At 37.8% G+C, this 12,444-nt stretch overlaps 1 protein-coding gene across 1 annotated transcript; it reads left to right on the top strand.

The window, feature by feature from the left end:
- Positions 1–11,046: 11,046 nt before the first annotated feature.
- Positions 11,047–11,985, top strand: LOC119803607 (olfactory receptor 2AP1-like). Its single transcript, XM_038315031.1, has one exon. It carries the CDS (start codon positions 11,047–11,049, stop codon positions 11,983–11,985), a length of 939 nt encoding a protein of 312 aa, XP_038170959.1.
- Positions 11,986–12,444: the final 459 nt, after the last annotated feature.

A 12,444-nucleotide genomic window follows, 5' to 3' on the forward strand; every position in this document is an offset into this window, starting at 1 on the left:
AGTGCACACAAGAAAGAAATGAAACTCTCAAGTTGAAGTGGCTGAGGAAGAGATTATAAGCAAGCCATTGAAAGACGGTGGGAAAGTTTATGTGATTGCCACTCAGGTCATACGATATAAACTGGACAAACTTCGGCCTGAAATGGTTTGTTTTTATTCACTGCGCATGTGCTGATGTTCCTCAGGACGTGATGTATAAAAAAAAGACACAGGAGCTCTACATGCAGAAAAAAAAAGCCATAATCCTGGTCTTATCCTGTTTTTATCTTTTTAAATGTATGATTGGCTTCTGTTCTTCCTCACACCAAAGCTGAAGTAGAGAGTGAAATTGTCTTTGACTCAGCATATGAAGACCAGACTTTAGGGAATCGAGCCAGGTGGAAAAGGGTAACACATACGATGCAGAGTAAATGTGAATACACACCAAAAACCACTATGTGATCTATGGCTAATGAGATAGAAGAATGTAGTGGGGTCTAAGTTATTTTTATTAATATAGATTTCCCAAAAAAGTAAAATTTGCAGATACAAGGGATGCATGATGCAAACTCTTAATGTGAGTTCCGTACTAAAATGAATCTTTCAAAATAAATTATCTCAAAGTGAAATTTGTTTATGTAATTATGGACATTTTGTTCAGAGGCTAAATGAGGCATTAACTATTAACCAATCATCTGTTTTACAGTTAAAATAAAAATATTTGTATTACACCATGGCAGAAAATGCAGAAGAGAAACCTGCTACAAGACACGCTGGTGTAATTGGCACAAATGTTATGGGACTACTCAACCATTTTTGATCAGATTTAAAGCTTACGCCATGAAATGGACCACATAACAGCCAGTGCTAAAGTGGCTAATAGCCTGAGAATAGATAGGTCACAGGCCTAAGGAGAAATCTGCCGCTATTATTCTGGTAAATATATATAATAAGAAAATGATTCCTAAGAACACATTGCTATGCCCATAGATCAGTACCTTGCTCATAAGAGAAGCTGCTTCTTGCAGTAAAGGGGAATTAACACATAGACCCACAACTCGACAATGTGCAATGTGAGAGAATTTGGAGCATTCAGTCCTGAATAGGACGTCTTCATCAAACTCATTCTTCTCTCAAGGCTCAAAGATCTATGCAAAGAGGAAGTGGAAAGATTGTAAGAGCCAAAGAGGATGGATGACTCCAAGAAAGCAATGTTTTCCAGACTCATCACTGATGCACATATGACCTCACAGACAGCAGCACACACAAGACCTGCACAGCTGCAAACCAGGTGACATCTCAAGATCAAGAGGTGGAAGTAGATTTGTGGTCCCACAACTACCCAGGACTCTGCAATGGATACATGCAAGCAAAGGGAAAATCAGTTTTCTGTATTGGAGTATCATTGAGTATATCAGTCACACTCCTGGACAGACTCAGTGCTTAGGAGCAGGTGGCCAACACAAAAGGAACTCCGTGTTTTGGGTTCATTTTGTTATATTAGGAGCTTTTTGTTTAGTTTTGGTCTAATTGGTTTTGTGTTTCTTCAAATTTCATTTTTGTGTTCTTTTTGAAAAGGAGAGAAAGATAAAGAGCATAAAGTTGAATAGGTGGGGAGAACCTGGGAGGAGACTGGGTAAAAAAAAAAAGCCCCCTATCAAAATATATTGTAAGAAAAAATATTTAAACTAGATTAAAATAGTAGCAATATCACAAATGTGATTTACTGTGATTATACTGCTGAGTCAAGTCAAGTGATAAATTCTATTGACTCTTTGTTTTTAATAAGAGAAAATTAGCACCAAACAGTATAAATAGGTTACTGAGAAATAACCACTTTTCAATTTAATTTTATTCTACTTGAATTTTAAATACATTACATTAATGTTATAAATTTCTCCATTCACATTTTTATTATGGTAAAGCTACCACCTAATTAAATTAACTTGATTTGAAAATAAAATATATTATCATTAAAGTTTGTAAATTTCCACTGTGTATACATTTCACACTCCTTCATGATCCATTCACTCATTGAGGATATTTTCACACACAAAAATATGATTGAATTTGGAAATTATTATATTAAGTGAGATAACTCAGACTCAGCAAGAGGGATACTATGTGTCTTTGCTCATATGTGGGTCCTAGATTCTAGATTTTATACACATGTATTTACCTGAAGATGAATGTGGTTATAGATCATGAAACTAGAAATGGGACCAGGAGAGGGAAGAAAATTTTAGGGACAGGAGATTGTCCTAAAATTGTGTGCGATATAGTATGGATCTTGGCCTATTAATACAAACTTAAGGTCAGTTTTGATATATGTATATTTCTGCTCTTGATTAAGGGATTGTTCTTGTTTAAAAATACAACGTATAATTAATAAATATAGGTTAATAGATAGTCATCTATAATACTCAAGGTCATATTCATGTTAGTTAGGTTGTACAGAAATATATTTCAAATGGATAGTTATTCTTCAGATCTTTCAAAGACTTACAGTACAGAATATGGCATTTGAAATGTTTTAAGAAGTTAGGACTTTTCATGACAATAAAACACATATGCTCGTGGCAGCACCTATTACTTCAAGAAGATGATGGGCATCGAAGACATTCCTTATAGAGTTTGCTAGCCATTTGGGCAAGAAATTGCTCTTGCCTGGACTGTTTGATGTTATATTGTATGAACTGGACATACAGCACCCACAGAAAAAGGATAGCTGAAGTTGCCTAAAGAAGGTGGGACTGTCCTTCAGGTTTCCTCCTTCATGGAAGAGTCTGCCAGACATTTTGACTGACATCTGCCAATACAGATGGAGATGTCTTTGAAATTTCCTGCTTCCTGGATAATTCTGCTGGATATAGGAGGCTTTACACACACACACACACACAAACACACACACACACACACCGCACACACACACGTAGACACACACACATACACACACAGAAACATAGGTCTATAGGCTGAAGATGGATGCCCCAATGTTACAGAGGAACTTTGGGTGACTGTCCAGGTAGCGAGATGTGTCTGTCAATTCTAGATTTTGGCAAGTTGTTTACAATGCACTCCCTGTTAGCTTAGGTAATATTATATCCTTCTGGAATCTTTGATGGTGTTGTAGGATAGATAGTTATAGTTTTTCTTAGTTATGATAAAAGCTAAAGTAGATATAAATATTGTAACTATAATTCATGCTTGATAACTGTTTTGTTGTATGTAATCTTGCTATATTAAAGTTAAAACCTTCCTTTTTCTTTAGTCAGAAAAGGGGAGGAAATTGTGATTCCCCTGTCTATGCTGTGAATATCATCGGTTAATAAAGATGCTGTTTTGGGCCTATTACAACACAGAATAGGGCAAGGTGGGAATTCAAAGCAGACAGAGGAAGAGAATGAATAGAGGAGACGGATACATTGGAAACTTGCCAGTAAAAAATGAGCCTCTTGATAAAATATAAAATAATGGAAATGGGTTAATTTAAGATGCAAGCACTAGGACAGTTCAGGCACCCTCTTCTCTACTGCCCAAGGACCTAGCTGGGGCATCCACGTGGACACCTGGGATCCCCTCTAGAGCCAAGTCTCTTGCCAACCCTAAAATGGCTCCCTTAATGTAGGTATCTTCTTACCTGCTCCTATATCTGCCCTTCCTCCATCTCCATCCTCCCACTCCCACTGTCCTTGCCCTACTATCACACTGATGATTATCTCGAATATCACCATAGAATCTTCGTCTGGCGACGGATGGAGATAGAGACAGAGACCCTCATCAGAGCAACGGACTGAGATCCCAAGGTCCAGTTGAAGAGCAGAAGGAGGGAGAAGTTGAGCAAAGAAGTCTGGACCGCGAGGGGTTGGTCCACCTACTGAGGCAGTGTGCCTGTTCTAATGGGAGCCTACCAAATCCAGCTGGACTGGGTCTGAATGAGCATGCGATCAAACTGGACTCTCTGAATGTGGCTGACAATGGGGGCTGACTTAGAAGCCATTGATAAAGGCACTGAGACTTGTTTCTACTGCATTTTCTGGCTTTTTGGGACCTTAGCCTATTTGGATACAAAGCTTCCCAGGCTTGGATGTAGGTGGGAAAGCCTTGGACTTCCTACAGGGCAGGGTTCCCTTCCCTCTCTTAAGGAGGGAGGGGGTGGGAGGAGGGTGAGTTGGGGGAGCGAGCGGGAGGGGAATGGGAGGAGGGGAGGAAGTGTAAATTTTTGAATGGAAAAAAAGAAAAAAATGAGAAAAAGATATATTTCAGTTAAATATTCTTCATATCTTTAAAAAAACTAACAGAATAAGGCATTTAAAATGTTTTAAGAACATAGGGCATTTCATGTCAGTGAGACACATCTGCTCCTGGCAGCACCAAGCTACTTCAAGAGGATGATGGGCACTGCAGAAGCTCCTTATTGTATTCGTTAGCTATTTGGGTAAGAAATTGCTCTTGTCTGGACTGCCTATCTGGACTTGCAAGATCCATGGAGAAATGATGGCTGAACTTGCCTAAAGGTGAAATGGTCCATCAGGGTTCTTGCTTCATGAAAGAGTCTGCAAGACATTCTGCAGAATACGGAAAAAAAAGTGACTGGAAAACTGTCAATATAGGCAAAACTGTCTTTGAAATTTCCTGCTTCATGGAAAAGTCTGCTGGATACTACGGACCTATAGACTAAAGATGTAGGCCCCACTGGTATAGATCTTGGGTGACTGTCCATGTAGTGAGATGTCTCTGTCTATTCTAAAGTTTTGGAAGTTGCTTACAATGCACTTTCTGTTAACCTAAGTAATATTATATCCTCTGGAGTCTTTGATGGAATTAAAAATAGATAGTTATATTTATAGTTTTCTTAGTTATGATAAGAGATAAAGTAAATATAAATATTGTAACTATAATTCTTGCTTGATAACTGTTTTGCTAAATGTAATTTTACTATGTTAAAGTTAAAACCTTCCTTTTTATTTAAACAGAAAAGAGGAGGTGATGTGGGATTCCCCTCTGCATTCTGTGAGTACAATTGGTTAGTAAATAAGCTGCTTTGAGCCTATAAAAGAGCAGAGCAAACAGAGCTAAGCAGAGAAAACTAAACTGAATGCTCATGCTCGGAGAAGGAAGCCATATTCAGGAGAAGCCATGTATCCCTGCTGGAGCCTTACAAAACTTTACCCATAAGCCACAGCAACGTGGTGTTACACACATTACTAGAAATGGGTTATATTAAGATGTAAAAGTTAGCCAATGAGAAGCTAGAGCTAATGGGCCAAGCAGTGATTTAATTAATACAGTTTCTGTATGGTTATTTTGATACTTAGCAGGCAGGAACAAATAGCACCTTCTTATAAGGAGATAGCTTGTGCCACCACCTGGGTGCTAGGAACTTAACCCAGGTCAGCAGCAAAAGTAGTAAGTATTATTAATTGTTGATCCATCTCTTGAGCCACAATCAAATCTTAATTGTGAAAATACTTTAATCTGATTGAAATTTTACAAAATAAACCTCAAGACAATAAAATTATACATGAAACTGAAAATAAAACTTAGTTTTTCTTTCCATGGACACTGAGGATCCAACCTCAAATCCTTGTGTTTACACAGCAAACAGTTTTCTCCCCAATCAGAAATTTATTTTTGTAACAGAAAACTTATTAAGTCAATGTAGCATAAACAAAAATGTTGCATACATCAGCACTCATTTCAAATTTGTTTACTCCATGCACATATCTTGACGCTGTTTAAGAAACAAAAGCAATTCAAAGATTTTTAATTCTTTAAAATTATGACAACATAACATTCTGGAATGGGGATTAAGCTAATATACAATAATATTCATATGAAACATAAGATTCAATTAAATTATACAGAGGATTCCAGATATGTACTAATTACTTTAAAACTTAGAGATACAACACTAAATAAAGTTCTTTTTTCACTTAGTGGAATAAAGATGATAGACAAAACTTAAGTAAATGTAAGTGTGTGTGTGTGTGTGTGTGTGTGTGTGTGTGTGAGAGAGAGAGAGAGAGAGAGAGAGAGAGAGAGAGAGAGAGAGAGAGAGAGAGAGAGAGATCTAGAAGCTATGTGAACAGAACAAAAGCTGCTGCTCCGTATGTAGTTCATGTGCTGTGCATTAAAGGCAGTGGCTATCTTGAGTGGTATAGTCAAGGAAGCGTTCCCTAGGTATGAATATTGAGATTTTACGGTCATGAGAAAGTATCACATCTGATAAAAGATAAAACAGTTTTAAAAACTAAACTTAAAATAAGATAAATTTAGCACATTTTAATTCAGAACCACAGCAGGAAAATGAATTAAATAGGACAAAGTACCAAAAAGATGTAGAATGTTTCACCCGCAGCAAGAGTAAGTAATATGGCAGCCAAATAAACAGATATAGCTTACAGACAATGAGTATTGTCTGACCCCAGTGTTTACCCTGTTTGCATATTTTGCAGCTTTCCACCAAAGACTGACTAAGAAGTAAGCTGCTATAATCACCAAGACTCTGACTACACATTAATTGACTGTACTCTTTCATTAGGTTACAACCATTTAAACACTAAGTTAAGGTGTAGTTCACTGTGTGCAGAGCAACTCAACAGCAGGTGCCGCGTGTGACTCTGAGCTGAAAATGAGCTTGGGTGACCAAGAAATAGGATGTGAAGTAAAGTTAAGCATAGTAGCAGCAGAAAATTCTAACAGGTGAGAAACGGCTAGTGTCTACAAAAGTTACATTTGAACATAAGCCTGAACAATGGACTGCTTTTTTGTCTTTTACTTTGTGTGTCTGTGTGTTGGAAGGTGACAGTGTTGAAACAGGCTTCTCTGTGTAACAGCCCTGGGTGTCCTGAAGCTTGCTTTATAGACCAGACTGGTGTCCTGGATCTCACAGAGATCCACCTGCCTCTGCCTCCTGAGTGCTGGGATTATAGGCATGTGACATGACCACACGGCTGGCCTGCCTTACTTGATCTAACTTCTTATTTAATGTGTGCATGTTGGGTCAAAAAGCCAGATATTCCTGGGAATTTTTACTTGTTTTTATTTTGGCTAATTTCATACATGTATACGAGTCATTATGCTCATATATAGTCCCATTACTTTCCTGTGCCCCTTCCAATCCTGCTGATGCGCTTCTTTATGACCAGTCTCCTCCCTATGTGTGTGTAAGTGTACGTGTGTAGGACTTGTACAGGTAGTCACGGCTATTGCAATTTAATGATTGTAATGCCCATGTCATTTCCAGAAGACATAAATGGTCATGTAGCGTGAACTCTAATTGGTCTAAATAATAAAAACCCCAAGTCAGATATGGGGGTAAATGCTGAAAGATCAGAGAAGCAGAGCAGTCAACCACTAGTTCTACCTCTACCAAATCCTCAGAGCAAATGGGCAATTCTGCCTCTAGGAATTCTCAGACTGAAAGTGCTGAGCTCTTGTCTCCTCCCATCTTATGTTCCTCTCTCCACCCAGCCATCTCCCTTCCTGTCTCCACCTTCCTAATGCTGGAATGAAAAGCATGTGACTCTCAAGTACTAGGATTAAATGTGTGAGCCATCACTCCCTGGTTCTGTTTCTCTTTTAGTCTAGATCAATCTCTAGTAGCCCAGAATGGCCTTGAACTCACAGAGATCTGTCTGCTTCTACCTTCTGAATGCTGGGACTAAAGGTGTGTGCCACCACTGCCTGACCTCTATGGGTAGGAAGTGGTTTAGCTCCACACTCTGATCTTCAGACAAGCTTTATTTATTTATTTATTTTAGATCACAAAGTATCACCACTTGTCAAAAATGCTGAGAGTAAGTAACTGTTAAGTGCTCAGCATTACAAAGGACTTCTATTTATACCTCCTGCTTCCAGGCCCAGTGAAGAGTTCTGGTTAGTTTTAATTGACAAAGTCTGACTTTTATATTTTTTATTTCTATTTTCTGAACTTATAAAGGCAACTAAGACATAATTTCCTTGATCTCATTGATTTATAGAAGAGTTGCTAAAATGACAGTTTCAGGACACTCCTTCCTCATTCTACTTCCCTTAGCATATAAGAGAATTTCATATGTACATAAGATGTATTTTGATCATATCTGTTTTACATTCCTCCCCAATTCCTTCACTGATGGAGGAGTGTCTATGTGTTACTTTCATTATTAATAAAGATACTGCCTTGGCCCTTTAAGAGACAGAAAATAGGTAGGTGGAGTAGACAGAACAGAATTGTGGGAAAAAGGAAGCAGAGTTGGGGAGACGCTTCAGGCAGTTGCCATATGCAGTCGCCATGCTTCTCCTCTCTGAGATGGACACAGGTTAAGATCTCTCCTGGTAAGCCACCCCTTGTGGTGCTATATAAATTACTAAATATGGGTTAAAGCAAGATATGAGAATCAACCAATAAGAAGCTACAGATAACTGGGCCAAGGGCCAGGCAGTATTTAAAAGAATACAGTTTCTGTGTAATTATTTTGGGTAAAGCTAGCCGGGTGGTGGGACACAGCCCGCCGTTCCTTCTACACTTCACGATCCCTACTGACGTTTTTGAAGCATACCTACCAGTTACTCTGGCCTTCAGTGCTGACTGAGCTTGTGTTTTTACATGAATGGAAAGGCAAACTGCACTCTACACACTTCAGAAGTGTTTTCTAGATACATCCTACCAAAGTGTTCATGGTATCACTACATCTAATTACTAGCGATGTAGATTCTACTCCTCGAGATAAGCTGATGCTTGCCTATCCTGCCACACTGTAAAGTTCCCATTGATATTACGTGGTGTGAGTAAAAAGGAAGCACAAAACATGCAACAAACCCGGTGCTTAGGAGTTTATTAGAGGAGACGTGTACAGTCCTGGTGAAGTCGGTGTTCAGAGAGAGAGGGCTGAAGATGGAGCATTCAGCTTTTAAAGGCTGCCTAATGTATGCGCACAGGGGGATGATGTAGGTACGTCATATGCAGATGATGGAGCTCACGCATACTCATAAGGGCTTAAGTAGCTGCTTCATATATAGGTCATACAACCATGCTGCATGTGGGTCACACAGGGCCTTTTAAGGTTCCCCAGGGTTGCTAGGCATTTTTGCCTGAGGGCTTGTCCGCACATGCTTGGCCTTGGAACCCAGAAGTGCCAGCCATTCTGGTTGGCTAAAATCATAAGAGTCATTATTTTGAGCAACTCTGTCTTTCAAACGACTTCCATTATTTATTTCTGGTACTAGAAGATGCCCCAGACTATTTTCCTCCCTGGCTCTGGAAACAGCACAAGGAGAAAACACTAAGTAGAATTTACTAATTCAAAACATTAATGGAGAGAACATGTGCCTGCAGATGCAATTCCGGGTCTAAGCAAACATGTACCTAAGGATACAATTCCGGATCTAAGCAAAAAGCTCATTATTAGTTGACTACTTTTCTTAAATTCTTTTAAAAAGCCTCTTCCATAAATTGGACAGTTCTTTACCTTATCACACTAGTGACTGTGAAGAAAATTTATACTTTAGCAATGATCACGTATGCACTGATAAACTTGAAAGTTAAAAATTTGAAGTTCTCGAAGAACAAAATTATATAATTTTGTGGATGATGGTTTATATAGCAAATGAAATGAACAAATTTATGTGATTTTTCAAAATTCACTTTCATATAAATAGCCTGCCTATTTTTTTTCTTTCATTCTGAAGGCCCAGGGATCAATTCCCTATGGTTCTGAGCCTTTATATTCCCCAGTTCAGCTACAAAAGGATCTGATTTGGCCCAAAGATAGAGTGGCTCTGCTTGAGGTAGGTGGGGCTTGGTGAGGGCTGAACTTAGCTTTGTTGTCTCTTTATTGTGCCATCTACTGTTCACCTTTGACGACATAGCTTCACACACATTTGTTTCATACACTTTTATTGAATTTAACACATAGGCAAAATCTGACTTGTAAGATACTGCAATATGCAGAAAAATTTAAATGATACACAATTAGAGCTAAAACTGGTTAAAAAATAAGACAAATTATATTTTATTCTCTGTCCTTCTCCTTCCCATGGAGTCTGTTATATTAGTTTCCTCTTATGTGACCTGGAGCCATTTCTTCTCATATCCTAGCAGGGGATTGCAAAGCCTTCGTGTTCCACCATGTGAAGACACAGAAGTAAATGTGTGAGTAATAGAATTCATTATGGAGGCAACTTTTCTTGTCATAAGTAATTTCATAGCTATACATTTTTGGAAAAACTTTTAAAATTTCTTTCATAGCCTTTCAACTACATTTACAACATTATTTGACGGCATTCTGGAAAGCAATCCTTTCTTGTCAAATAAAATTTATTGGGTCAAGTTTTATTGTTTGGTTACATATGTAATTATATATAACCATATACAAATATCACTATACACCATGTACATACCACAAGTTATTGTAACATATTTTATGCTGGTAAATATTTGAAGATTATTCTTCTTTTAGTACCATATTATTTAATCAAGTAGATGATATCACTTATTAATACAAAAAAATTTGTCTGGTGGCACACATCATTGGCACTGAGGAGGCAAAGGCAGGAGAATAGCCACAAATCGAAAGGTATCCAGAGTTACACAACAAGGCCATCTTAAAAGATCAACAGAAAGTTCAATTACTTTCACTTTTTAATCTTTCAACCAGTAAACTCAAGAATTATTTATAAGACACAGCCATCGCAAACCAGGAATTCACAGTAGCCATCATAACATGAATAACATAACACAGGAAAAGTGGTTAATATGAATTCTGAATGCTACTTAGAAGTGAGATCAATTTAATTGTAGGAGAGAACCAGCACCCACAAATGGTCCTTCGATCTCCACACTTGCACAAAAAATTCTCCACTCCCATGCACACAAAATAAATAAAGAACAATGTAGTAGAAGCTTTTTAAAAAATAGAGTAATTTTATTTAAAATAGAGTACTAGAGTTTTTTTATTTTATTTTTCAGATTATGAAAATTTGTTTTTAGTTGTGGATTCTGATTTTATACTGAAACCAAATTCAATTTCATTTCCACACTTGCCATTGTTATTCTCTGTTTCATCTTGCCTAAAGTTGATGATGGCAAATCACACATCAGTGACAGAGTTCATTCTTCTCGGATTGACAGATGATGTCAACCTTCAAGCTATTCTTTTTCTCTTTCTGCTCCTAACTTATATCTTAAGTGCCATGGGAAACTCAGCCATCATTCTCTTGACCCTACTGGATTACCGCCTCCAGACGCCTATGTATTTTTTCCTACGAAATTTTGCAGTTTTGGAGATATCTTTTACCTCTGTCTTTGTTCCCAAAATGCTAGTCAATATTGGAACTGGAGATAAGACTATTTCCTTTGCTGGTTGCTTCACACAGTATTTTTTTGCAATTCTTCTGGGAGCCACCGAATTTTACCTCTTAGCAGCCATGTCCTATGACCGCTATGCCGCTATTTGCAGACCCCTGCACTACACGACTGTCATGAGCAGGAGGCTTTGTTTTCTACTAGTCCTAGGTTCCTGGTTCTCTGGTTTTATAGTTGTGGTGGTGCCACATGCAATGACTCTTCAGTTGCCTTTCTGTGACTCCAACATCATCAATCACTATTGCTGTGACTACACTATATTGCTGCATTTATCCTGTTCAGACACACATTTCATAGAAGTGATCCAGTTCTTCCTGGCTGCCATGACCCTCATCTTCACCTTGCTGCTGGTGATTCTCTCCTACACATACATCATCAGGACAATTTTGAGGATTCCCTCTGCTCAACAGAGAAAGAAAGCTTTTTCTACATGTTCCTCTCACATGGTAGTGGTCTCACTTTCTTACGGAAGCTGTATTTTCATGTATATAAATCCTTCTGTTAAAGATGCAGCAAATTTTAATAAGAGAGTGGCTGTTTTAAATACCTCTGTTGCTCCTCTGTTAAACCCATTCATCTACACTCTCAGAAACAAGCAAGTGAAAATAGCTTTCAAAGATATGCTAATCAAGATGATAAATTTCTCAAAAAAGTGAAATTATTTGATGCTTGGTACTGTGATAATAAAAGTATAAAAAGATTATAATTGTACATATAAAAATGAAGCTTCTACATAATTCATTTATTAAATTAAGCCATTTTCTATAAAGATGTGTTCCTGTGTTTCCTTTTACAGTTAATTACTATTGTTTTTATTTATATTTCACTTAAAATTTTTTCATTACTCTTATTTATGTACATGGGTGCCTTTTCTGTTGTGCTCCCACACAAGCACTAGCAAAACTGAGAATGTTAAATACACATGCTTCTCTCTTCAAAGAAAAGATGTTTATATCACCTGGTTTCTGTTCAGAAACCTGGGGACAGATGTGGATAATAACCTGTTGACCTTTAAGCTCTCTGCATGACTAGGGCACATTGACTATCTAGAGAAAGTTTCGGTAAAAACAGTAAAGTAGATGTTTGCACAGTCTTAGTGCAAATCTCAGAAGAAA

This window comes from Arvicola amphibius, chromosome 17 (assembly GCF_903992535.2).
Source record: "Arvicola amphibius chromosome 17, mArvAmp1.2, whole genome shotgun sequence".
Classification (NCBI taxonomy): domain Eukaryota; kingdom Metazoa; phylum Chordata; class Mammalia; order Rodentia; family Cricetidae; genus Arvicola; species Arvicola amphibius.

Bases quoted from the DNA above. Each gene is read 5' to 3' on its own strand.
- LOC119803607 (XM_038315031.1), top strand. From the start codon at position 11,047: ATGGCAAATCACACATCAGTGACAGAGTTCATTCTTCTCGGATTGACA.